This window comes from Lepidochelys kempii, chromosome 20 (assembly GCF_965140285.1).
Source record: "Lepidochelys kempii isolate rLepKem1 chromosome 20, rLepKem1.hap1, whole genome shotgun sequence".
Taxonomy (NCBI): Eukaryota; Metazoa; Chordata; order Testudines; family Cheloniidae; genus Lepidochelys; species Lepidochelys kempii.
The window spans coordinates 2,890,730-2,916,842 of NC_136399.1; the positions used below are offsets into that span (position 1 = coordinate 2,890,730).

At 60.8% G+C, this 26,113-nt stretch overlaps 3 protein-coding genes across 3 annotated transcripts; 1 reads left to right on the forward strand and 2 right to left on the reverse strand.

The window, feature by feature from the left end:
* Positions 1 to 1,963: 1,963 nt before the first annotated feature.
* Positions 1,964 to 6,388, reverse strand: MIP (major intrinsic protein of lens fiber). Its single transcript, XM_073318326.2, has 4 exons — positions 6,017 to 6,388; positions 3,526 to 3,690; positions 2,863 to 2,943; positions 1,964 to 2,149 (listed from the first exon to the last, which is right to left on the reverse strand). The coding sequence occupies exons 1-4, from the start codon at positions 6,386 to 6,388 to the stop codon at positions 1,964 to 1,966; spliced, it is 804 nt and encodes a 267-aa protein (XP_073174427.1).
* Positions 6,389 to 10,112: 3,724 nt separating this feature from the next.
* On the reverse strand, positions 10,113 to 13,283 carry LOC140901032 (aquaporin AQPAe.a). The gene is made up of 6 exons (XM_073319199.2): positions 13,269 to 13,283; positions 11,903 to 12,262; positions 11,289 to 11,453; positions 11,121 to 11,201; positions 10,720 to 10,815; positions 10,113 to 10,328 (listed from the first exon to the last, which is right to left on the reverse strand). The coding sequence occupies exons 1-6, from the start codon at positions 13,281 to 13,283 to the stop codon at positions 10,113 to 10,115; spliced, it is 933 nt and encodes a 310-aa protein (XP_073175300.2).
* Positions 13,284 to 20,378: 7,095 nt separating this feature from the next.
* On the forward strand, positions 20,379 to 24,050 carry SPRYD4 (SPRY domain containing 4). The gene is made up of 2 exons (XM_073318774.1): positions 20,379 to 20,550; positions 22,043 to 24,050. Exons 1-2 carry the CDS (start codon positions 20,379 to 20,381, stop codon positions 22,588 to 22,590), a joined length of 720 nt encoding a protein of 239 aa, XP_073174875.1. The 3' UTR covers positions 22,591 to 24,050.
* The last annotated feature ends 2,063 nt before the right edge of the window (positions 24,051 to 26,113 follow it).

Here is a 26,113-nt window from a genome sequence, read left to right on the forward strand (position 1 = left end):
CACCCGAGTGACAATCGCCTTTTCCGCAGCGGCATCCCGCCGCTGGCTCACCTTCGACCTGTGACCCCCACGCCCGTCCAGCCGCCAAGTCCCCTTTCATAGCAGTGCGTTCGATTTCTCCTCCTTTGCCCTTGTCTTCGTGGAATTTCATCTTGTTCTCAGCCCAGTCCTCCGACGTCTCGAGCTCAGTTTGAATTGCAGCCCCAGCCTTGCCGCCCCCCCGCCCCCAGCTTGGAGTTGTCGGCAGATTTGATAAGCACACTCTCTGCCCCATTATCCAAGCCGTTCATGAAAATATTGACAAGGACCGGAGCCAGGACTGGCCCCAGCGGGACCCCCTAGCTGCGCCCCCCAGCGAACCATTGATGTCTACTCTCTGGGGCCTGTCTGTCTTTTGTCTGGTAGTTTCATGTTGACCACTGCTCCCTAGGCTGCTCACGAGAATGTCACATGGGACTGCGTCAAAAGCTTTACTCCAGACAAGATATATCACATCTGCTGCTTCCCCCCACCCACTCAGCCTGTCGCTACGACTGTTTGGGCTCCTTGTACCGTCGCTCCTGCAGGTTTCCTACAGCGTGCAGAGCTGGAGTAAGGGGTGGCGGCTGGGGGAATCAGCGGGGCTGGGACACAGGGCCCCCAAAAGGTCTGTTTGCTCAAGGGGGCTGTGGGCAGCGTGGGGAGGGGCAGAGCTAGCAGGCCTCCTCGGTGTCAGGGTTTTACGAACACACACCCTGTGAGGTAGGGACGTAGCCTTAATCTCCAGTTACTGATCGGGGAAACTGAGGCATCGAAAGGGCGCTGGCCAGGCCCACCGTGAGATAGCAGCACAGCTGGGAACAGAACCCAAACTGTTCACACAGCGGAACACTTAAAGGGAAGTGCATGCTTTTCACGCCACTTCTGGCAGGCCAGGGTCTGAGCCCCCTTCCCTCCCTGCTGGCAGGGACTAAGCCCACCTCCTCCCACAGCATCGTCCCCATTTAACAGGCAGGGACAGTGACTGGGGGGTGGCAAAGTGACTGGCCCAAGGCTGCAGAACGGAATTGGGGCAGAGCTGGGGTTCGGCCTCCACAGATCCCGGCTCCAAGCTCAGTTTGAAGGCTCCTCCCGACACACTGCTGAACAAAGGTTCCCAACCCAACCCGGGGAGGCCGGGCAGTGTTCTTATCCCCATTGACAGAGGGGGAAACTGAGGCACAGGAGGGGCCTGACTCACTCAAGGGCAACAAGAGAGCTGGGCATAGAACTCAGGAGTCCTGACTCCCAGCCCCCCCCTGCTGTAACCACTAGATCCCACTCCCTTGCCAGAACCAGGGAGAGAACTCCCAGCTCCCACCCCACATTAACCCAGTAGACCTCAATCCCCTTACTCAGTTGGGAATAGAACCCAGGAATCCTGACACCCAGCCCCCCCGCTCTAACCGCTAGATTATACTGCCTCCAAAGAGGGTTTTTTTTTGTGGGGGTGGAGAATTAAATTCACTGACAGGATTGACACACCGGAGGGGGGCAAGTAAGGGAAACGGGGGGGGGGGCATAGATCTAGTTTAACCCTTTCCTTCCCCCTCCCCTGGTCGCACACACAAAAGCACCCACACATGGGGGCAGTTCTGGACACTGGGGGCAGTTCCATGGGGGGGGGCATCCCCAGCACCAAGTACAATTATTTCCAAGGTTTTATCACAGCAAAAAAAAAAAAAAAAAAGAGAATTAAATTAAAAAAACAACAACAACAAAGAGATACCAGACCCCCTCCCTGCTGCCCGCCCCCTGGGTCCCCCGGACCCCCCTTGCCGTCCGTGAGCGAGCGCAGCACATTCGGTCCCTTCCATCTCCCCTCCGCTGTGATTCCTACCGGCCAGTCAGAACTACAGTCCGGATACTGGGCCAGGCTTTGCCGCCGGTTCCGTCCCCGCCCCGGGGGCGCGGCGTGTCTGGGGGGCGCTGCCCGGGCTCCTCTTTATAGTGCCTGCGTTTTCAGCTCCATGGGCTCCCCGGGGGACTCCGAGGGGGCCTGGCCTTCCGCCGCCTGCTCGCCTTTGAGGATGGCGAGCCGCTCGGCCAGGCCCCGCATCCGGGGGCAGAGGACAAAGTCGTAGAGGAGGCCAGCCAGCGTGGCCCCTAGGATGGGCCCAACCCAGTACACCTGGGGGGAGGAGGCACAAGGGGCGCGGGGGTTAGGCAGAGCCTTTGGGGGGGGGGTTCGTCCATCCCTGAACAACCCGCACCCCACCCCCTGCTTCGACCTCCTGTCCCTTCACGCACTCCCCACCCCCACCCCGCTGCTGCGGGAGCCTCCCTGTCACCCTGGATTTCTCTCTGTCCCCTTCCTTTGCAGTCCCCTGGAGCAGCCCCCCCACACACCCAGATCTCCCCATCTTGTTTCATCCCTGAAATTCATGGTAGTGGGGGTGGGGGGAGAGCCCGCTGCTCTGAAACGCTGCTTGAGCTGGCGTGATGAGACCCAAGACACAGGGGTGAGCTGTTCCCAGTCCACCCAGCAGGGAGCAGCGCAGCACACTGTAATGCAGCCCCCTCTGGGGACGGACATGGCAGCTGTTTATACAGGGATTGTTCCACCCAGCACTGATCTGCAGCCCCCTCTGGGGAGAGACATGGTACCTGTTTGTACAGGGATTGTTCCACCCAGCAATGAAATGCAGCCACCTTTGGGGTGGAACATGGCAGCTGTTTAATGGCTGCATGAGCATGCAGGCCAGGGCATGAAGGACGGTTGAACCCTCAGGGTAGGGTATCTTGGGAAGCGGGCCAGGACACCAGGGACGTCCGAAGGCCGGTGTGGACCCAAAAGAATGGCTGCGGGGAGCAGCACACCCCTCCCTGCTGCCCCCTCCTTACCCAGTGGTTGGCAAAGTTGCGGGTGATGACGGCAGGGGCAAAGGACCGCGCGGGGTTCATGCTGGCTCCCGTGTAGTACATCTGCAAGAGAGGCAGCGGGAAAGTGAGGTTCCCCCGAGATCCGAGCCCCCCCGCAGCGCTGGCTGGCCCAGGGGTGGGGGCAGGGGAGTGGAGCACCCATGGGAGGGGGTTGGGGGTCCCCAGCTGTAGGGTTTATTAGGTCACTTTGGGTGCTATGCCCAGGGCTTCTCCCCCCCCCCGGAGGCACTCTAGCCCACATCTCTATAGTCATAGCCATTTCTAGGCCCCCCCCCGGGGGTCTCTATGGTGAGTCTGGCACCCCAAAGACCCCGCTGCCAGGGGGGAGCCGGGGGATGCAACCACAGAGACCCAGACCACGTCATAGCATAGCCCCTGCCCTGACCCCCCAGTCATAGGGAGGTGGTGGGGGAGGTTTTATGCAAAGGCCAGGAGGCATGGTTGTACGTATGCAAATTAGGGTATTGCCTCATTTACATAACACCTGGAGCCCTCTGGGCCTGGGCTGGGGGTCTTCGCTTTGCAGTGGAGATGAGTGGGCTGGGCTCAGGCTGGGCACGGCCTGCCAGGTCCCCACGGAGCAGGGCCCCAGGTCTTGGGGCGGGGGGAGCCCGCGTGCGTTACCCCGAAGAGGTGTCCCAGGGCGAGGGAGAAGCCGATGGCCAACGCCACCGAGCCCACGCGCCCGTCGTGCCGCTCATCGCACGTGGCAAAGAAGCAGAGGACGAACTGCAGCGTCAGGAAGATCTCGACGGTGGTGGCTTGGGCCAGGGTCACGCCGGGGTGGATCTGCAGAGATGGGGGAACGACACACAGAGAGAGGGATCCAGCTGGGATCAGCAGCGCCGGTCCCAGCACTCGGGGCGGGCAACCTCCCCAGCGTAGCCCCTGTTTCCAGCTCTCCCTCCATGTAGGGGTCCATCGAATGTCGCCGGTCAGTACCGTGCCCCTCGCAGCAACACCTCCCTTAGCCCACACCCGGCCAGGTTTCCTGCACCCCCCTGTCCCAATGCTGCAGACACTGTTAGCAGCTTAGAATCGTCGAGTATCAGGGTTGGAAGGGCCCTCGGGAGCTCATCGAGTCCAACCCCCGGCTCAAAGCAGGACCAATCCCCAATTTTTGCCCCAGATCCCTAAATGGCCCCCCTCAAGGATTGAGCTCACAACCCTGGGCTTAGCAGGCCAATGCTCAAACCACTGAGCGATCCCTCCCGCTGCCGCGCTTCCAGCCCCCGTCCGCAGCGGGCGCTGCTGGGCGGACTCACCCTCCCGGGGCTGGAGACGCTGGCTGCAGAGGGCGCCTGCCGCTTGGGCTGGGCATATCACATCCACGCCCCGGGGGGGGGCCCTAGCTGAGCTCATCGAGCCGGGGGCTGTGCTGGTGTTAGGCCCCTCCACAGCCTGCAGCGACATCGGGGGCCACAGTTTCCCCAGCCCTCGGGCAAGCAGAACCCAGTGTCCTGTGGACGGCACAGGGCGGGAGGAGAGACCCCGCGCGCGGGGGAAACCCACCCCCTGGGGGGACAGGAGGAAACAGCTCCCAGAGACCCACGCTGGCCCAGCCTTTAAAGGGGCATCAAGGTGCGGGAGGGGTAGGGTCTAGTGACAAATCCACTTCGCCAGCGTCACCACGCTGAACGCCATGGGCCATGCAGGGCTCCCCAGAGACGCAGCTCAGATCCTGCCGTGCTAAGGGGAATCTCCACTACCGGTCAGCTGCACAAGGGCTAGGACACACTACAGAGCAGTTCCGCTGCCAATCCAGAAAAGGGCAGCGTGAGCGTGTCTCTCCCTCTCTCTCTCACACACACACAATTGTACATGAAGTCAATGGAGGACAGGACTCTCCCAGGCAGCCACCACCGCCCGTCCAGCCACGCTTGCTCGCACGGAATAAGCAGCTCTGTCTGGTGCCAGAGGCACCGCACCCTGGCAGGGGGACTGAGCCGCTTTGCAGTCTCCTGAAGACACTGGGTGGGAACAGCGCCTGATCAGCGGGGATCTGCAGTTTTACTAGATCTATTGGGGGAGCTGCTGAAAACTGCAGGCAGGTCCCTGCTCCGGCTGCTGGCGCTGGGAGCAGAAGAGGAAGGGTTTGGCTCCCGGGGAAACTGAGGCGCGCAGGGACAGTGGCGCGATTCTATCCCCGTCGTGGCGCCATCACGGCTCTCAGCTGTTCTGGAGTGCGGAGTGACTCTCGGCCCTCTGACCCTGGGCTCGGGATCCCCACGGGCGCGACGGCAGCCCAGCTATGGGGGCAGTGTTACTCCACTGTCTTCCTGCCCGTCAGTTTCCCCGTGTGTGGCTGCAGCAGGCCCTGAAGGGGGAAGAGGCCCCACGGCTGGGTTCGGGTCTCCCAAGCCCCGTGCGCTCAGTTCCCTGCACAGCTCTCAGGCTGTCCGGACGTCCCGGCATGGGACCGTCGGGTCTCGCCTGGCCAGGAAGATAAACTTAGGGGCACAAAGCCGGCCTTGGGAGACAGCTCCCCCTGCCCCCAGGGATCCTCCCTGCCCTCTAGCGCGGACCCTCACCTCACCCAGCCCTGGCACCCCCAAATCACTCCCTGCCTTGGGAACCACTCCTCCACCCTCACCACTAGGTTCTCCTTCCCGAGCCAGGGAGGGAACCCAGGTGTCCTGACGCTGCTGACTGCCCCCAAGCCAGGCCCTTTCACAGACTCTAGCAGTGGCTGCCGTGGGGCTGTGGGGGGCGACGTGACATGGAGGGGCATGGGTGCTCGTTCCTCCCACGGCTCGTGGCGCAGGCAGCCGCAGGTCCGGGCGGGGATGGGACGACGGCTGTGCCCAGCATGGGGAGCGACTCACTGCTCTGGTCCCCGTGCCGCTGGAGATGGGGCGGGGGGCTGGGTCTGAGCCCCATAAACCAACCATCTATTCATGTTGGCATTATGAGGTCAGGACCCTTGCTCCCCCAGGATCTGGGGTCCCCCTCACCCCCACTGTGGGGTCCTTTCCCAGCCCATCTCCTGGTCCGACCCCAGCCCAACCCCCCCAGAGACAAGCCCCTCCTGAGCCCCTCCCCTTCCCCCCAGGGTCCTGAGCCCCATCCCGGCACCCCCAGCAACAAGGAGCCCCCCCATTCCCCTCCAGGTTACCGTGTTGAGTGCCAAGTTGCCGCGGATGGCAGCTGGCGTGAGCCCGTAGAGCACGGCTGCCCCGGCCACCCCGCCCAGCACCTGGGCCACCATGTAGAAGACGGCGCGGAGCAGGGAGAGCTGGGCGCCCACCAGGAAGGCGAAGGTGACGGCTGGGTTGACGTGGGCCCCGCTGACGTGGCCCAGCACCTGCACCAGGGTGGCCGCGGCCAGCCCGAAGGCCAGGGCCACTTGCAGCACGTTGAGGGGCCCGACCCCCCAGCGCAGCGAGGCCCCCAGCCCAAAGAAGACGTAGATCATGGTGGCGAAGAACTCAGCGAAGACGGCCCTCCAGAAAGAGGGGGAGCGCACCTCCCACATGGCGGGGGGCATGGGGGGCGCGGGCTGGGCCGGGCGCCTACAAACTCACTGCCCCCACCGGCTCTGGCTCCTTTCTACAGGGGACGCCCAAGCTGGGGGGTTTATATGGGGCCCTTGGTCCAGCCCAGGAGGTGGGATTCGGGACTGGGACTCTTAACTCCTTCATTGCCTGCAGCTGGGATGGGCCGCCCTCGGCTGTATAAAGGCTCCCCCTCCCCAGCTGATGCCAAGAGGGAGGGACAGGATGCGGAAGGGACTCAGGGGTGGGGTGAATCGGGGGGGAGGACATCTTTCAGGGACCCCTCCTCTGCCCCCCACCCTGGGAAGGGCCCTCCTGTCCCACCGACCCAGAGTTCAGCCGCTCCCCGCCACCCAAAGAAGGGGCAGAGCTCAAGACTTTCGCCCTGGCTGGGCTGGGGGGATGGACAGAGCTGCTCCCCAAGTCACCTCTCCTATTCTGTGGGGGAATCAGGGTCTCCTTGTCACTGGCCTCCAGCAAAGTGTGGGGGGAGGTAGGTGCCAGGCAAAGGGGGCGTTATGGGCCCGCGATGGGCCGAGGGGGTTGGGTTATCTGGAGCAGTGGTCGGGGCAGCACAGATCGCTCTGGGGAACCACCAGACCGTGAGGGGGGAGTGCTGCTGGCCCCATCCTGGGGCATCCGAGCCCCTTGGGACACCAGAACGACCCAGCCCGGGGGCCAGGCCCCGTCTCCTGCCATGCTGGCTCCTCACGATCGCCCAGGAGAAACAAGGCGTTATACCTGGGCCTCTCGGGGCAGGAGAGCAGCTGCCGGGACCATGGCACGGGGCTGGGGGCACGCTGCCCGCCCCTCGTATGTCCTGCCCTCCTTACACCCTGTGGCCCCGTGCCATGTCTTGGTGGCTCTTGCCAGCAGTGGCGGGTTGGGGGCACCACATCAGCATCTGGCAGGGACCAAATTGGGAAGATTTTTTTCTCTTGGCCCCGGGCGACAAAACCCCGAGGGCTGCCCCTGCCCTGCCCTGCCAACCCCTGAGCCAGGCGGGCTCTCTGCACCCCAGCAGTGCCCAGCACCTTCGGGACTGCCAAGGTGGGGTTCTGGCAAGGAACTGGGTGACTGGTGTTACCCTGAGAGGAGGGGCCAGGATTAGGTCTGAGCCCTTCCCGCGCCACTGTCTGGATCCCCTGCCCAAGCTGGAGTCACGAGGTCAAACCCCATTCCCATCTGAAGCACCCCCCCTGGATCAGTTCCCTGGGGGCTGCAGGATCAGGCCCTGCTGTGCCCCTCCCTGCTCCCTCTACCCATCCCCCCAGGGCGGGATTTTGTCTCTCCAGCACTTTGCAGCCCATTCAATGGGCCCGGTTGTTTGCCAGGAAGGTTTACTCAGCGCTGGCTTAACGGGAGCTAATTCCCCCAAGCCGCGGGGGATTAGCCGAGCCTGTGCCATTGGGCAGGAGGGTGAGAATCTGCCAGGCCTGCAAGCGGCCAGGATAATGGGTTTGCTTCACTCAGCACCGAGCGCCCGGCCGGGCCTCGGCTGTCAGACCCGGGGTGGGGGGATGGGAACCAACCTGCCCTCACTCGCAGCCACTCCACTCTAGCTCGAATTTGGGAAGGGGGAACCTGGGGGGGGGCTATTTGTGTCTGGTGCTGAACACCCCTCAAAAGCTTTATGCACCCACAACCCCCCGGGCTGTTCTCCCTCATTTCCAAGTAGGGAAACTGAGGCACACAGACTAGAAAAGTGACTTGCCCAAGGTTACACGCAGTAAGTCTGTGGCAGAGCCAGGGACAGGGACAAAACTCAGGAGTCCTGGCTCCCAGCCCCCCTGCTCTACCCACTAGCCCCACTCCCCTCCCTCTCCTGGGGACAGAACCCAGGAGTCCTGGCTCTCAGCCCCCCTGCTCTCGCACTTTGGTCCCTGCTCCGGTGGCATCCAAGCACGGTGTGAAGACTCCCCAGCGATGGTTGTCATGGTTGCAGGGCTAGTTACCCCTCTGCTCCCCCTCCCCCGCAGCGTCTTTTCTTAGGCCTTTACCCCCCACCCCGGGCGGAACCACCCCCAAATCTCCCACTTGCAGACTGGGCCCTGAGGCTATGGCCCCTGGCGCATCCATCCTGCCTCGGGCAGGTCCAGCCGGGCCCGGCCCCCGCAGCCCTCCCCTTGGCGGGCTGAGCCCTGACGCACAGTGACCAGGCAGCTGCTCACCCAAAGCCGGCTTTAATCGGAGCAGCAGCTACAGTGTGTGGAGGGAAAGGGGGTCAAACCCACTGCCAGGCCGCGCCCACGGCTGTTGTCCCTCGGGCCCTGCCATGCCGCTCGTTCGGCCACCCAGCTCTGCGGGTGCCAGCCAGATTCCCCCGGACGACGTGCCCTTTCCAGCCCCTGCCTCAGCCCCTCCGCCCTCCTGCGTTCCCGGCCCTCTCCCTGCCCAGGGGGTTGCTGAGACGTGGGGTATCTCAAGCCTGCTTGTTTTCCCAGCCAGCCCCTTGTGAAACTAACCCAGTCCATCCCTCCAGCACCGCCCCGGCGCCAGGCCCGTCCCTGATTACCGGGCAGCTCCCGATCCGTCCCGACGGTTCATTCCCCTCCAGCTTCAGCTGCCAGGCACTGGACCCCGCCCTGCCTTGGCCCGCCGGCCTGCCGAGCCCTCTGCCCCACGGATCACACCTGGAGCAGGTCGCTCCAGGCGGGCCCAGGGGACGCTGAGAACAAGTGGCCGGCTGCAGCCAGAGCGGGGTGAGCCCCGTTCCCAAGTGGTGCCGCTGGCTTGTTCTGGGGGCGATCAGCAGTAACCGGGGGCGGGAGGGCACTGCTGTAGCCAGGGTGGCCTGTATCTGTGGGGCAGGGGAGGGTCCAGACCTATGAGCAAACCCAGACTGCGAATGGGGGGGGCACGAAGCCAGAGGCCGTTTTGCCCTTGAGCTCGGTGGCCATGGGGTCCGTGTGGTGCCCAGCGATCAGGCTGCAGCACCCAGCCCTGGCCCCAGCTGCCTTGGGGCACCCTGTCTGGGGCGCCCCAGTGCCCCACGGGGCTGCAGGAACAGCAATACGGTGAACCAGGCTGGGCTACGCCACCCACCGCTGCCAGCCTGGGAGCCAAGCAGGAGCCTGCCAATAATGATCAACAGTACAGAGGAGCCGATAGGCTCCCAGCCAGCACCAGGGCTGTGGGCATGGACCGTGCCAGAGCTATCCTCACTCACAACGAACCCTCTCACGGTGCCAGCATGGACAGAGTGTGCCTTGCGCCCCCCCAGGAGTCAGGGGAGCGGCACTGCCATTTTGAGAGGGGGAAACTGAGGCACAGAAAGCAGCCAGTCACGTACTGAGTGAGTAGCATTGCTGCAGATAGAACGCAGGAGTCCTGGCTCTCAGCCCTCCCTGCTCTAACCACTAGATACCACTCCCCTCTCAAAACCAGGGATCGATCCCAGGAGTCCTAGCTCCCAGCCCCCCACTCTATGCACAGGCTATGCTGTCTATCCAAAAGCGGTGGCCCTGTTTCTCTGAGCCCCAGGACTGAGCTGTGGCGGGTTCTGATCTGAACTGGCCCTGGTCTTGCCCGTCCCCTGCCTCCACCAGTGGATGCTGGGTGCAGCTGGTACCGGTGCTGGAGCAGCACTGGGGGTAGGGGTCACTCAGTGGGGCTAGCAGGTGGGGTGAGGGTGGGCTGGATCATGACAGTGGGGGTCGCTCAAGGAGGCTGGCAGGTCCTTGGTGGGCAGGACGGGGCGGGGGAGGTCATGCTGGCTCAGCGCTGCTCCCCCTTGCGGGGTGGCTTGGCACGGGCGGTGTCCTGCGGGGTGGTGGAGAGGGAGGAGTGGGACACGCTGGCCGTCTCCACAATGTCGATGTCCCGGCAGGTCAGGCAGGCAACCAGCTTCTCCCGGGAGGCGCTGGAGGCAAAGAGGAACTCGTAGGAGAGGCCAGCCAGCACCGCGCCCAGCGAGGGGCCGATCCAGTACACCTGCGGGGGGGTGGGGGGAGACAGGGGTCAGCGAGATCCAGTACACCTGGGTGGGGGACAGGGGTCAGACAGGGCCCAGGGAGATCCAGTGCACCTGGGGTGGGGGACAGGGCCCAGTGAGATCCAGTACACCTGGGGGAGACAGGGATCAGACAGGGCCCAGGGAGATCCAGTGCACCTGGGGCGGGGGACAGGCCAGGGGTCAGACAGGGCTCAGGGAGATCCGGTACACCTGGGGGGGGACAGGGATCAGACAGGGCCCAGTGAGATCCAGTACACCTGGGGGGGACAGGGCCCAGGGAGATCCGGTACACCTGGGGGGGGACAGGGATCAGACAGGGCCCAGGGAGATCCACTGCACCTGGGGTGGGGCACAGGCCGGGGGTCAGACAGGGCCCAGCGAGATCCAGTACACCTGGGGTGGGACAGGGCCCAGTGAGATCCGGTACACCTGGGGGGGGACAGGGCCCAGGGAGATCTGGTACACCTGGGGTGGGACAGGGATCAGACAGTGCCCAGGGAGATCCAGTGCACCTGGGGTGGGGCACAGGCCAGGGGTCAGACAGGGCCCAGAGAGATCCAGTACACCTTGGGGGGGACAGGGATCAGACAGGGCCCAGCGAGGGGCTGATCTAACACACCTGGGGGGGGCAGGACATGGGCTCAGGCTGGCCCCACGCTCCCCACATGCCCACTGCAGGCTGCTCAGCTCCAGGTCCTGGACCCAACATGGCCTTTGCTGGCTGGGCACCCCCTGCCCTCCTCCCCACCATGCACCCCAGCCTGGCTCACCCAGTGATGGTCCCAGATGCCCGTCAGGACGGCTGGGCCCAGCGATCTGGCTGGGTTCATGCTGCCCCCGGAGAACGTCCCCTGCAGAGACAGCAGGGTGGTGAGTGGACATTGCAGGGCCCCGCCGGCCCAGCCTTGCCCTCCCTCTGGGGCAGGGGTATCTCTTACCGCAGCCAGCGCTCCAGCCGTCACGGAGAAGCCGATGGCCAGGCCTCCCGGCTCGCCCACCCCTCGGCGCCGCTGGTCCTCCACGGTGAAGATGGTGAAGGCCAGCTGGAAGGTGGAGAAGGTCTCCATGGCGAGCGCCTGCCCAGCGTTCCCCTCGCTGCTCACCTGGGCCCGGGAACAAGACAGGGCAGCTCACACCCGGCACCGGCCCGGCCCTCAGGCCACGTGGGCAGCAGGGAAACTGGGGGCCTGTGGCCCCTGGACCAGACACAGTTGGGCGTTCACCCCTGGGGGGCATCAGGGGCTGTGTTGGTGTCCTGGTGACCCAGCAGCGAGAGGTCTGGGGGGGTCCCCACTGGGCTGCGGGGACAGTGAAGTGGGGGTCGAATCCAGTCAAGGTGGGATCTCTGCTTCTGGGGCATGGGAAGGTGTGAGTCTGACAGGTGGCCCTGCCCACACGGTTGAGGGGCCACACTTCCATTGGGGGTCAGGGCAGCACTGCAAATGGGCAGCTGGGGGGGTCAGGGTGTCCCCCTGGAAGGCAGGTGCCAGAAAGCCCAGGGCCTGAGGGGCAGCCGGGGTGGGGCCCCCTGTGACCAGGCTGGGACACTCACCCTGGTGACGAGGTGGCTGGCAGCTGCAGCGGGCAGCGCCAGGCAGACGGCGGCCGAGGCCAGGACGGCACCCAGGCACTGGGCCAGGATGTAGGCGGCTCCGTGCAGGGCATCCAGCTTGCGGGTGCAGAGGAAGGCCAGGGTGAGGGCCGGGTTGGCCTGGGCCCCGCTGACCTCGCCGAAGCAGTGAGCCAGGCCCAGGGCCGCCAGCCCGGCCGTCAGAGCCGGCTGCAGTGCGGGTGGGGCGGTGACGCGCCCGGGGCCGCTGGGGCACGAGGCGCCCAGCACCAGCCAGACGAAGATCAGGGTGCCAGCCGCCTCCGCCAGCAGGGAGCACCAGAACCGACGGCTCCGCAGGTCCTGGGGAGGGGGGGACACACAATCAGCAACCAGGTCGGGGGGGGGGACCATGGCAACAGATATGGGGGCGTCTGGTCCCCTGGCAACGCGCAGCGGGGAGTCTGGAACCGTGGCTGCAGAGGGGACACTGTGGGGAGGGCAGGTCACGGGGCAGTGTAGGGGGCTGGCTGTGAGCTCTTCCCATCACTAAGCCATCAACCAGCAGATCAGACCCCTCCAATCTTGCCCCCCCCATGCCAGGGACCCCTGGCACAGATGCACTTCACCAACCTCAGTCCCTCCACGGAGCCCGGGATGGATGGGTCTTAGTGGGGTCAGGGAGGAGCTGGTCTCAGGCACCAAATCCCCTGGTTTGTGGGGGGGTTGGTTTGGATGCTGGAACCCCCCACCCAGCCATGGTCCTAATGGAGCTGGAGCTGAGTATGGAAAGAAAGAAAGAAAGAAAGAAAGAAAGAAAGAAAGAAAGAAAGAAAGAAAGAAAGAAAGAAAGAGCGAGCCTGTCCCTGGATGGGTGGATGGATGCAGATGGGTGGAGAGATATGGATGGATGGACAGACAGATGGATGTGGCTGGGTGGAGACGGATGGATGGATACCAATGGATAGGTGGATATGGATGGATGGACAGATGCATGTGGGTGGATGTGGACAGACGGATGGACACGGGTGGGTGGGTGGATATGGACGGATGGATGCGTGTGGGTGGATATGGCTGGACGGACGGACATGGGGGGGTTGGTGGATATAGACAGATGGATGGATGGGGGTGGGTGGATAGGTATGGATGGACGGACAGATGGGCGGGCGGGGTGGATATGGACAGATGGACAGATGTGGGTGGGTGAATATGGACGGATGGATGGACGGGGCAGGTGGGTGGATACGGATGGCTGGGCGGACGGATGAGCAGGGAGTTCAGAGAAGTTCTCCCAAACTTCCCAGGTGCCCCATAGCCAGGGGCCCGCTCAGCTGCCCGCTGGGGTGAGGGCAAGGCGGGCAGCCCTTACCTCGCCGATGGCCATGCTGCCGGCTGGCTCCCGAGGGCTCTGCTCTGGGAGACACAGGGTGCTGCGCTGCTCTCCCTCCAGGGATCCTCAGACCCCCCCTCCCGCCCCTCCCGGCCAGGCTCCTCTTAAAGGTACAGCAGCCACCGGCGCTGAGCAAGGGGCCAGAGGGGCATCGGGGCAGAGCCCGAGGGGGCCCGCTGGGCAGAGGGGGCAGCAGCATGTTTCCAGGGCACCTGCTCCTGGGAACCCCCCACCCCGTCTCCTTAACCGAACCCACAGCAACCAACCCCCACCCACACATGCCACTCTCCTGGCTCACAGCCCCAGCCCTGGGCTCCTCCGCTCCCCCCAGCATGGCCAATGCCCCACATTCCCCTGCAAGTCCTGCCCCAGGCCCCCCATCAGCTGATGCTCCTCACTCCCGACCTGCAGCCCCACCCCCCCCCCCCCGCTATTCCTGAAGTTGGCTTCTCCTGAGCAGAAACTGCCAGAGTTTCTTTAGTGGGGGCCCTGGGGGGGGGGGACTGACAGGACCAAGCATGTCCTGTGGCCGTGGGTAAAGCCGGGTGTGCCCCCAGGGGGTGGGTTTGGGGTGCAGGATGGGCAGGGCCCGGGTGGGGTGGGGGGTTGGGGTCTGGGATGGGCAGGGCTGGGGGGGCAGTTTGGGGTCTGGGATGGGCAGGACCCCAACCTGAAAGCGGGGCGGGGGGGGTGTTGATGACTCAGGTGCCTGGAAACCAGCGGGTGTCATGGCAACCTGCCCCTTTGAATCTCAAAGAGGAACCAAAGGCCTTCTGAAGGGGGTTGTCAGGACGACCGAGGACGTTGTCCAGGGCTGGGATTCTCCCTCCTACCAGAGATGAAAGGAGAGAGGAAGGGGGGCTGCGGAGCTGGGGCAGGAGGGAGGGCGAGTGTGCCACTGGCTGTGCGAAGGCACAAGGGAGGGTGCAAATGCGTGTGCGAATGGCAAGTGTGCAAACGAGCATACATGGGGCGACCGTGCAAATGAGTGTGAACGCGGACAGCATGAAAAAGAGCGTCTGAGTGACGCTACGTGGAGCAGGTCTGCACGGCCGGGTGGGGCAGGTGGGGGAGCGAATGCACATGGGAGTGTGTGCACCGGTGAGTGTGAACGTCTGTGTCAGAGAGTGTGCGCAGGCAGGGGGAGGTGTGGATGGAATCAGGCAGGCAAGGAGTGGGGGGCTATGGGGCCAGGTGCCCTGTGATTGCGGGTGCGAGTCTCCTCTCACGCTGCTGGCACACCCGTGTACCACGAGTCCCGCAGAGCCCAGCCCCAGCATGGGGGGGCACCGATCACAGCGGGGGCCTCTGGAGACTGCAGTAACACCAATGCCCTAGGTGAGCATGGGGAAAGGTCCCCCCCCTGGACGCCAGAACACATGGGGGGTGCGTCCTTGGGGTCACCAGGCGCCTGGGTCTGTGGGTGAGCAGGTGTCTGGGCTCAGTTGCTCCATTTTAGAGACAGGGAAAGTGAGGCGCGGGGGAAGCAAGTCCTATTGGTGCAGCTGCGATGGAAGCCAGGAGTCCGGCCTCCCGTCCGGCAGACCAGTACGGTGCAGGAGGGGGACAGCGCTGGGCCGCCTAGGCTGTAAACCCCCTTCAATTGGAGGCCAGGGCCCTAAAGCCACTGGAGCCGTCCCTGGAGAATTCCCCTCCGCACTGCTCCCCCAGCGTTGCTGGCTCAGCAGAGCCTCCCCCCGCCCGCCCCCCAAGAGCTCCAGCTGGAGTCAGCGGGGCTTTACAGCCAAAGCACCTGGCTCAGCAAAACCTGGGGGTGCAGCGGCCCCGGGCTGACCCCGGCCGGTGCCGCGTTCGCTCTATTCTTCCTGCCATTCTCTGCGCGGCGTGTGCTGACTTGCTGCAAAGAGCCAGAACAATCAGCGGCCTCAATAGCTGAAACAAAGCCCCCCCCGTTACCCCCCCGCTGCCACCCAGCTGGGACTCCAGCCCCCCCCCCGCCCCCCAAACACACCCACGCTGGGTGGGCGGCCCTGTCAGGCCCCATCAGCATCAAACGCCGGCCCAGCGAGAGCCCCCCGCTGCCCACTCCTGCTGCGGCTGCCCTTGCCGTGCCCTCCCCGTGGGGCCCGCTCATGGGTGGGCACCGACGTTACTCTCTCTGTGCCAGCTCCCTGCCCGCCCCAGCCACCACGTGGGTGCCCCTGTCGTTGGCGTCTCCACCCTCCACCCGCCCCTGTGCACACACACCCCCTTGTCCCCCCCCCAGAGCCAGGCGCTATGTGCAAAGAGCCCCTCCCCCCCCCCAGGGAACCATGGAGACACCCCCCCAGCGAGGACCAGGGAGAAGCCCCCCTCCCCCCTTTGCATGGAGCGGGTGCTGCTGTCCCATCGCACTTTTATCCAGCACCCACCGGGGCTCACACACACACACCCCGCCGCCTTTAAGCAGCTCTTCCCCGATCCCTGGCACCGCTGCCCACACACAGCAGCACCCGGGGCTGTGCCCAGGGGGCAGGTGTTCGCGTTGTCCTGTCTCCCTGTCTCTCCTCCCACCTCTGGGAGCCCTGGGGTGAGGTGAGACTGGTCTGAGACCTGCTGGTCTGGGGCAGGACAAACCAGTCCCCTCCTCCCCCCACCCTATAAACTCTGTGCTGCTCCAGCCAGTCGGGGGCACCACCCGGTTCCAGGGGCTGGTTCTGTTTGGGGCATGAAACGCCCGTCCAGCCCTCATCTCCCGCCCTGAGCCAGGCAGAGCGCAGGGGGACAGTGACTGGATGGGCAGCGCTCTCCCCAGGAGCAGAAGGAGGGGAATAAATGGGGTCAGGCATGGAAGGGCCAAGGGAGAAACCTCCCTCAGAATGGAGCTTGGCCGACCTTGATCCGGGCTCCTTGTGGGATTTCTTTCCTCTCGTAACTGAAATATGTGGGGCCTGTGAAAACACTGAATCCAATTATTCCATCGCCTGGCGCTCCAGGCCCGGTTCTCCATGGCCCTGTGCCTTCATGTGCAGTCATGTGTCCCTGCGCGGATTCTCACTCACGCAAAGAAACGTGGCATTCGTGAAACCTGATGGGATGATTCCCACAACTGGACTATTAAAATCACCAGCCACAAAACCCTGTGTAGGAAGGACAGAGGGGAACAGAGGTGGTTTTTTTGCAGGGGAGAGGCGCTCTACATGAAAGACACCCTTCAGTTCTGCGGAAAAGGACCTAGGGGTGACAGTGGACGAGAAGCTGGATATGAGTCAGCAGTGTGCCCTTGTTGCCAAGAAGGCCAATGGCATTTTGGGATGTATAAGTAGGGGCATAGCGAGCAGATCGAGGGACGTGATCGTTCCCCTCTATTCAGCATTGGTGAGGCCTCATCTGGAGTACTGTGTCCAGTTTTGGGCCCCACGCTACAAGAAGGATGTGGATAAATTGGAGAGAGTCCAGCGAAGGGCAACAAAAATGATTAGGGGTCTGGAACACATGAGTTATGAGGAGAGGCTGAGGGAGCTGGGATTGTTTAGCCTGCAGAAGAGAAGAATGAGGGGGGATTTGATAGCTGCTTTCAACTACCTGAAAGGGGGTTCCAAAGAGGATGGCTCTAGACTGTTCTCAATGGTAGCAGATGACAGAACGAGGAGTAATGGTCTCAAGTTGCAGTGGGGGAGGTTTAGATTGGATATTAGGAAAAACTTTTTCACTAAGAGGGTGGTGAAACACTGGAATGCGTTACCTAGGGAGGTGGTAGAATCTCCTTCCTTAGAGGTTTTTAAGGTCAGGCTTGACAAAGCCCTGGCTGGGATGATTTAACTGGGAATTGGTCCTGCTTCGAGCAGGGCGTTGGACTAGATGACCTTCTGGGGTCCCTTCCAACCCTGATATTCTATGATTCTATGATTCCCGGCTTTAGAGATACTGGTAACTCAAGCACAGGATCTCCACTCAACTCCAGGCGCTAGGACTTTAACAAAAACAGTAATTATCACGAGACTCGTGACAAAATCACGAGAGCTGGCATGCTGGTCACGTGTGGAACGAACGGTGGTGTTCTTCCGGGGGGCTCTGATTTGGGAGACGTATGCTGGAGATTCCCTGCTGCTGGCAGGGAAACATCATTCGCGTTTCTGAAAGTTACAGGTGTTGAAAAACTGGAGAGGGTGCAGAAAAAAGCCACCAAAATGATTTAAGGTGCTCCCCTGCCCCTAATCAATCAGAGCTTGTCCGTGGAGAGGAACAGCTCTACAACAATGCCTGACAAAACAGTGAGAGGTTTAAGGAGCAAACTCTATTTGGCTGGTCAGAGAGAAGCTGGAGTGTGAGCTGATTACAGTGTATGAGTACCTTGGCAGGGAGATAACACCAGACATCTAGTGGAGACAGGCAGAACAAGAACCAACAACTGGTAACTGAAACCAGACAAATGCAAATTAGAATGCAGCAGGCCCATTTGTTTTTTAAAGAAGGAGGGTGATAAAGCATTGGAACAAATTACCAAGTGTCCTCAGATCAAGACTGGCTGCCTTTCTGGAAGGTGCTTTAGCCAAACCCAAGTTATTGGGCTGAACGCAGGGGGAACAAGGTGAAAGGTCTGGCCTGTGCTGTACATTTCATGCCCACTTTGCACTGGTCTAAATGACTGTACAAGATCTGGGATGATGGAGAATCAGGCCCGAAATACAGAGCTCCCGCGACAAAAATCTCCAGCGGCTTCGCTCGTAACACAGGGGATGTGGGTGAAACGTTACTTGGTACCAATATTCCACAGCACGGTGGTGGAGAACAGTGTAAGTGGCTCTGGCTCCCAGCCCTGTTCTTGCTGGGTCCCCCGGTGAAAAGAAGCAGCTGGTGGCTCTTGCAGCTAAGGCCGCCCCCAGGCAGCAGCAGGGTTGCAGTTTCCATTAATTACTGAACTGTTGAGCACCCCCAGAGGTGATGTCCAGAGGTGAGAAGGAATTGCTGTCTGCAGCTTCAACGTCACCACTGACCTGCTGTGTGACTGTGCGTAAGTCACTTCCCTACCCCGTGTCTCAGTTTCCCCTCCCAGTCTTTGTTAAGGCCAGGGGCTGTTTCTCAGCATAGGTGTGTACAGCGCCCAGCACAATAGGATTCTATTCTACGCAGGTGCTTAGTCAGCCCTCCTCAGGTAGGATGGCGACAAAGGCTGTATAAATTCCTGAATACGCTTAGATTAGACCGAATAGTCTCTGGACTGAGAGGAAGGAGGGGCCAGTGCTTAGGGCCCCAGCCTGCGACTTGGGAAACCCAGGTTCTGCCACAGACTCCCTCTGTGCAACCTTGGGCAGGTCACTTCAGTTTCCCCACCTGTACAAAGGTGATAATACCCCCGCCTCGCCTCCCAGGGGTGTTGTGAGAGTACATATGTTAAAGACTACGAGGGGCTCAGATACTGTGGTGAGGGGGGCCAGGTGACCTTAGCCAGAGAGATCCTTGTTGGGGCCAGGTCTGTGCAGCGCCTGGCACACTGGGGGTGCTGCTGTCAGACCCATAAGAATCAAGTTGTTCTTTACGGCACAGTCAGTTGAGGTGGCTGTCGAGGACCACGGGGACGTTACAGTGGATTACAACAGGTACTGAATAGTAATAACAACACTTTGCACTTCTCTGGGGCCTTCAGACCACACGGAGCTCGGCAAATATCTGGGCCCTACTCCACCCACCCTGGGTCGGGGCTCTGGGGGTCAGCCCTGCCCCGCAGCTGGGCACAGAGAGTCACAGAGCGAGAACAGGTTTCAGAGTAGCAGCCGTGTCAGTCTGTATCCACAAAAAGAAAAGGAGGACTTGTTGCACCTTAGAGACTAACAAATTTATTTGAGCATAAGCTTTCGAGAGCTACAGCTCACTTCATCGGATGCATGTAGTGGAAAATACAGTGGAGAGATTTTATATACACAGAGAACATGAAACAATGGGCGTTACCATACAGACGGTAACAAGAGTGATCAGGTAAGGTGAGCTATTACCAGCAGGAGAGCAGGCGGGGTGGTGGGGTGAGGTGGGGAACCTTTTGTAGTGATATTCAAGGTGGGCCATTTCCAGCAGTTGACAAGAACCTGTGAGGAACAGTGGGGGTGGGGGAGTAAACACGGGGAAATAGTTTTACTTTGTGTAATGACACATCCACTCCCAGTCTTTATTCAAGCCTAAGTTAATTGTATCCAGTTTGCAAATTAATTCCAATTCAGCAGTCTCTCGCTAGAGTCTATTTTTAAAGTTTTTTTGTTGAAGAATTGCCACTTTTAGGTCTGTAATCGCGTGACCAAAGAGATTGAAGTGTTCTCCAACTGGTTTTTGAATGTTATAATTCTTGACGTCTGATTTGTGTCCATTTATTCTTTTACGTAGAGACTGTCTGGTTTGACCAATGTACATGGCAGAGGGGCATTGCTGGCACATGATGGCATATATCACATTGGTGGATGTGCAGGTGAACGAGCCTCTGATAGTGTGGCTGATGTTATTAGGCCCTGTGATGGTGTCCCCTGAAGAGATATGTGGACACCGTTGGCAACGGGCTTTGTTGCAAGGATAGGTTCCTGGGTTAGTGGTTCTGTTGTGTGGTTGTTGGTGAGTATTTGCTTCAGCTTGGGGGGCAGTCTGTAGGCAAGGACTGGCCTGTCTCCCAAGATCCGTGAGAGTGATGGGTCCTCCTTCAGGATAGGTTGTAGATCCTTGATGATGCGTTGGAGGGGTTTTAGTTGGGGGCTGAAGGTGATGGCTAGCGGCGTTCTGTTATTTTCTCTGCTGGGACTGTCCTGTAGTAGGTGACCTCTGGGAACTCTTCTGGCTCTGTGAGAACAGGGGGGAGCCCTGGGACTAGAACCCAGGTGTCCGGGCCCCCCAGCGCCCCCGACCACTCAACCCCACACCCCTCCCAGAGCTGGGGAGAGAACCCAGGCGTCCGGGCCCTCCAGCACCCCCCGACCACTCAACCCCACACCCCTCCCAGAGCTGGGGAGAGAACCCAGGCGTCCGGGCCCCAGGGCAAGGCCCCCCCAGCCAGTCCCCCAAGCTGGGCTCTGGAGCAGGGACTTGCCCCGCCCCTTTGGCAGGTGGGGGGTCAAGGGTCACGCCTCGGCCCCGCCTCCCAGGCTCCAGCGGAAGCCAGGCCCATCCAAGATGGCGGCGCCCCCGCCCGGCTACTTCCGCCCGGGTCACGTGAGGCGGGAAGGCCGGGGACTTGTCCCACGCGCCTCCAAGATGGCGGCGCCCATGCTGAGCGCTCTGCGGCGGCCGGGCTGGGGCCTGCGCGGGGTGGGGCGGGCTCGCGCCAGCGGCCCCCACCGGAGGGGTAGGCACCGGCCGGAGCCCCGCCCCCCGGGAGCCCCGCCCCGCCCCGCCGCCCTGGGGGGAGAGCCGCCCCCTGGGCCCGCCGGGGCTGGGGTCCGCCTGGCCTGGCGGTGCCCCCCCCCCGCTAGTCCTGGGGGGCTGAAGTGCCCGCTGCGGCTGGGGCTGAGGGGAGCGGGGGCTGGCGCTGCCCCCGGGGCTGGGGGCTGAGGGGGCTAGCTCGGGGGCCGGCATTTTCCTGGTACTGCCCCCCTGGGGTGGGGGCTGGCTCTTAGGGGGCTGGCGCTGCCCCCCTGGGTTGGCTCAGGGGTGGCATGGCATCACTTCCTCACCACTGAGCTGCCCTGGTCTTGCGCTCCCACCGCCTCCTCTCTCTTCCCCAGCTGGCCTGTGCCCGGTACCGGCTCTCTGGCACTCTTCACCCCCCCCCCCCCCCGTTCTGGGATTGGGACCCTAACTCCCATTCTCCTTGCTGGGGCAGTGTGTGGGTGTCGTCCCCCCCCCCAAACTGGGCTGCCTTTGCAAATGTTTGCTGCGACCTTGTCAAGTGATTTCCCAGTCCCTGATGCACGGCCCCTCCCAGCCCCTGAGACTCGCAGCTTGACCTTTCTCCCATTTCTCTGCAACCCACTTCCTGGCCAGCTCACTCCCCTCGCTGAGACTTGGCTCCCACCATGGAAAAGATTAGAGCAGCTGCAGGGGCGGCTGTTTTTAAAGGGACTTTGAGCTCAGCCCCACGGTTAAGCTTTGTTTAAGAACATCCGAGATCTCACATGAGTTACTGTGATTTGCTTTGCATGAGTGCCTGGTGGGGCTCAGGGATCCTGTCTGGGTGCTCACAGGGGTCCCCATACCAGAGACTGGCTTCAAATTGAGAGAAATGGGCATTGGGTTCTTTTGATCTGCCTCCTACTTTAGGATTCATGCTTTTCCCTGCTCCTATGAAGGTTACAAACTTACTCCTATGTTTTTTGCTGGGAAGCTGAGATGCTCCTGTAAATCAGCTCACTCCAGGAGCCAAGACATTTAGCAACATTGGGGTGTTTCTTGACTCATGATGAAATTGCAAGAGCTGGCAATGCTGTGATCATTAATGCATGTATCCTTGCAACGCCCCTTGTGAGAGAGGGAACTGCGATTAACTTTATTCTACTGATGGGGCAGAAGAGAGATTTTCAAAAGTGACCTGCCTGTAAGACTCAGAGCAGGGTCTGTCTTTTAACTGCATCAGTATGGTGCCTTGCACAAAGGGGCCCTGATCTCAGGTGTGACTAACCCTAAAAATGTCAGGTGTTAGCAAAACAGGAAAGGACCCCAAAATATAATTTTTATTTTGTGTGCCCTTTAAACCAACAACCTAACTGCCTCACCCCAGCCCACTAATGTGAATTATCTTGGTTCTAGTCATCTTGGAGTGGAAGAATTTGCTGCCCTAGTGGATTCTTTCTGTGAGCTCTCAGTAAAGCTTCTTCTTGTTTTTTCCCCCTCTCCCGCAGACATCAGTTTCAAGCTAGATGAGCGAACGGCTCACAGCAGCCTGGATCTCTCCAAAAAAGACACCGGCGTCATTTACCGCATGCTGGGGATTGACCCAACCAAAGTCCCCCAGAACCCTGAGCGATTTCGGGAGTGGGCTGTGGTGCTGGGGGACGCTGCCGTGTCCAGCGGCCAGCACTACTGGGAAGTGACAGTCAAGCGCTCGCAGCAGTTCCGTATCGGCGTGGCTGATGTGGACATTTCCAGGGAAGGGTGCATTGGGCACGACGACCACTCCTGGGTGTTTGCGTACTCCCACCGCAGGTGGTACGCCATGCTGGCCAACGAAACCACCCCCATCAGCAACATCGGCAACCCTGAGCGCGTGGGGCTGCTGCTGGACTACGAGGGCAGGAAACTCAGCCTGGTGGATGTGGGCAAACAGGTGTTCATCCATACCCTGGCCACGGAGTTCCAGGGGCCCGTGGTGCCCGCGTTTGCTCTCTGGGATGGGGAGCTGCTAACTCATTCTGGGTTGGATGTGCCCAAGAACCTCCAGGACAGTTAATGGTCAACCGCAGGGCCTGGGATGTCTGGACATGCCCTTCTGTAGGGAAACCTCCTTCAGTGTGAGGCAGAGAAAGGGATTTGGTCAGTCCCCTCACCCTGTTCAGCCCCGAGGGGGTGCTCTCCAGGCAGCTCTAGAGCTTGCTTTCCCCTCGGGAAGGAGCAGTCCCCTCTCAGTCCCCAGCTAGGAACCAACTCCAGCTCTTCTGCTCAGCTAAAGCAGGGTCCTCAGGCCAAGATTCTGCCTGCTACATCTGTGGCTCAGCCCTGGAGCAGAGAAGCCCCTCACTGCCCCTGGAGATCAGGCAATCCCAGACTTGTTTCCCTTCTCCATCTTAGGTAGTCCTTAGGAGCTTTGTGGCCATCTGCCACTCCTGTGCCAAACGCCCTGCCGGTCCCGGTGCCTGTTCCCCCATCAGTGCTCCCGGTGGCAGATTTGGATTTGAATGACATGAGGCATTGCTGGAGGGAGAGAAGCGTCACTGTCGCCCCCTTCTGTCTCGGGGGGGGGGCAGTCGGGTGCAGCAGCTCTCAGCTGGTCGGTCGTGCATTTCAGCGGCTGCACCTGAACCCAGCCGGAAATCCAGATGCCATTCCCCTCCTGTGTCGGCAAGGGCCGCTACGCTTCCGTTTCCACAAGTGCTTTATTAAGACGCAGCTTATTAAGCCGTTCTTTATTAAGAAGCTCCCTCTTCTCCCACAGCATCCCCGCCAAAGCTGTGGTCGCTTCCCCCCACTGTCTGGAGCCAATCAGCAGGCCCCAGGGATGGGCGGGCAAACGAATCCTGGCGCCGTTGCTTAGTGCAGCCACAGGGCTGTTCCTAGGTGCAGGGGAAAAAACCCAGGAAGGAGCAATACGTTTGGGCAGGGACTTTGTGTCTGTAGCTTTCCTCTCAGCCATGGTTTGTCTGGCTTAGCCGGGGGAGAGGGAACAGTGTTACCCCCTCACCCCCCAACCCATTAAGGACTTTGCCACTGCCCCTTCCCAATCCTTCAGGGCAGGGGTGGCCAACCTGGGGCTGAGAAGGAGCCAGAATTTACCAATGTGCATTGCCAAAGAGCCACAGTAACACGTCAGCTCCCCCCCGCCCCCAGTGTCTCCTGCCCGCCACGATCAGCTGTTTTGTGGTGTGCAGGAAGCTCGGGGGGGAGGAGCAAGGGCGCGTCAGACTCGGGGAAGGGGCAGGGGCCTTGGGGAAAGGAGTGGAGTGGGACAGAGCCAGGGGTTGAGCAGTGAGCACCCCCCAGCACACTGGAAAGTCGGCGCCTGTGGCTCCAGCCCGTGTCTATGTGAGGAGCTGCATATTAACCTCCGAAGAGCCGCATGTGGTCCCATCCCTCAGCAGCCCCGGTGCATCCGGCTACGTTCACACAAACCCAGCCCCCCGGCGGTGCTTTGCTGACTGTGTGTATTGGTGGGTCTTCCAATCCCCTCCCCTGTAATAAACCGGAGAATCCTCAGCAGCGTGCGTCCCCTCTCTCTGCGCCGTGTGTCAGGAGGGGACTCCTAGCGAAAACAGCCGCTCCCTAAACCGTGCCCAAATGCAGCCAGGTTGGTCTGTCTGGGCCCCACCCCCCCGCAGCTTTGCTGATGCTCCTCACTCCTGACCCGCAGCCCCCTGCTCTCCTAGCCCTAGGCTCCCCTCAACTCTGCAGGTGCCCCTGACTCCCGACCCACAACCCCCTGCTAGCCCAATCCTGGGCTCCCCTCAACTCTGCTGGTGTCCTGACTCCCGACCCTCAGCCCCCTGCTAGCCCAATCCTGGGCTCCCATGAACTCTGCTGGTGTCCTGACTCCCGACCCGCAGCCCCCTGCTAGCCCAATCCTGGGCTCCCATGAACTCTGCTGGTGTCCTGACTCCTGACCCGCAGCCCCCTGCTAGCCCAATCCTGGGCTCCCATGAACTCTGCTGGTGCCCCTGACTCCCAACCCGTAACCCCCTGCTAGCCCAGCCCTGGGCTTCCCCCACAGCTCTGCTGGTGCCCCTCCTGACCTGCAGCCCCCTGTTCAGTAGTGGTCCATCTTCCAAAAGCCAGAATCTTACTCTCAAATAAGGCCCCAGTCCTCCCCTCCTCTGTTTGGATTTATTAGGTGTGTTACAGTTGCACTAGGAGTGCCAGTCCTGGGCCTGTTGTGCGAGGTGCTGCAGAGACAGAACAAAAAAGCTACTCCGGCCCCTAAGGAGCTCACAATCAAAGTGCGCGTTCAGGCCTGGTCAGAGATCTGGCCATGCAGAAGCCTCTACGGGACTCTGTGTGTATTACACAAGAACTGCAAGAATCAGAAGTCGTGGGGCTACCAAGACGTGCTTTAAACCACTGCTCCAGCTGCTGTTCTCTGCTGGAGCTGCGCTTCCCCCTTCCTCTGTACGTGGTGGTCTCTGGGAAGGCAGTGAGACCCTCTGATCCGACTACTATGGAGAGAAATAACCAGCACCCACAAAACGATCATTGAGGTAACCCAAATCCACACGCTGATCTTAGGGGACCTACCCCAGAAACAAAGTCTGGGCTGGAAGGGACCGCAAGGTCATTGCATCCAGCCCCCTGTGCTGAGGCAGGGCCAGATAACCCTAGACTAGCCCTGACAGCTGTTTGTCCCATCTGCTCTTAAAAACCTCCAAGGTGGGGATTCCACAACCTCCCTTGGAAGCCTGAGTGGGACTTTAACTATCTGTAGAGTTAAAAAGTTTTTCCTAATGTCCACCCTAAACTGCCCTTGCTGCAGATTAAGCCCGTTGCTTCTTGTTCTACCTTCTGTGGATGTGGAGAAGAATTCGTCACTGTCCTCATTAGAACAGCCCTCAGCGTATTTGCAGACTGTTCTCCGGTACTCCCTCAGTCGGCTTTTCTCAAGACCAAACCTGCCCGGTTATTTTAACTTTTCCTCACAGGTCAACCTTTCCTTTGATCATTTTTGTTGCTCTTCTCTGGACTCTCTCCAATTTATCCACCTCTTTCTTAACGTGCGGCACCTGGAACTGGATACGGTTCTCCAGTTGGGGCCTCCCCAGGGCTGAGTAGAGCAGGACAGTTACTTCCTGTGTCTTACATATGATGCTCCTGTTAATACAGCTCAGAATGATATTAGTCTCTTCCAGCTGCATCTTCAACTTCATTGAAGATTCACCTGCATGGCTACTAATGTGATATATGCCATCACGTGCCAGCAGTGCCCTCTGCCATGTACGTTGGCCACACCGGACAGTCCCTACGTAAAAGAATAAATGGACGCAAATCGGACATCAGGAATGGTAACATACAAAAGCCAGAGGGAGAACACTTCAATCTCCCTGGCCATTCTATAACAGATTTGAAAGTAGCTAAACTTGAACAAAAAACCTTCAGAAACAGACTTCAAAGAGAAACTGCAGAACTAAAATTAATTTGCAAATTTAACACCATTAATTTGCGCTTGAATAGGGACTGGGAGTGGCTGGCTCATTACAAAAGCAGCTTTGCCTTTCCTGGAATTGACACCTCCTCATCTATTATTGGGAGTGGACCACATCCACCCTGATCGA

What these genes read in the sequence shown, in the direction of transcription:
- MIP (XM_073318326.2), bottom strand. Translation starts at nt 6,388, where the DNA reads ATGCCCCCCGCCATGTGGGAGGTGCGCTCCCCCTCTTTCTGGAGGGCC. An exon ending in GCAACTTGGCACTCAACACG is followed by an intron (nt 3,691 to 6,016) that starts GTAACCTGGAGG and finishes CCATCTCTGCAG; the next exon opens with ATCCACCCCGGCGTGACCCT. An exon ending in CCCTGGGACACCTCTTCGGG is followed by an intron (nt 2,944 to 3,525) that starts GTAACGCACGCG and finishes CCTCTCTTGCAG; the next exon opens with ATGTACTACACGGGAGCCAG.
- LOC140901032 (XM_073319199.2), bottom strand. An exon ending in CCAGCCACCTCGTCACCAGG is followed by an intron (nt 11,454 to 11,902) that starts GTGAGTGTCCCA and finishes TCCCGGGCCCAG; the next exon opens with GTGAGCAGCGAGGGGAACGC. An exon ending in GCATCTGGGACCATCACTGG is followed by an intron (nt 10,816 to 11,120) that starts GTGAGCCAGGCT and finishes GTCCCACCCCAG; the next exon opens with GTGTACCAGATCTCCCTGGG.
- SPRYD4 (XM_073318774.1), top strand. Translation starts at nt 20,379, where the DNA reads ATGGCGGCGCCCCCGCCCGGCTACTTCCGCCCGGGTCACGTGAGGCGG. An exon ending in CAGCGGCCCCCACCGGAGGG is followed by an intron (nt 20,551 to 22,042) that starts GTAGGCACCGGC and finishes CCTCTCCCGCAG; the next exon opens with ACATCAGTTTCAAGCTAGAT.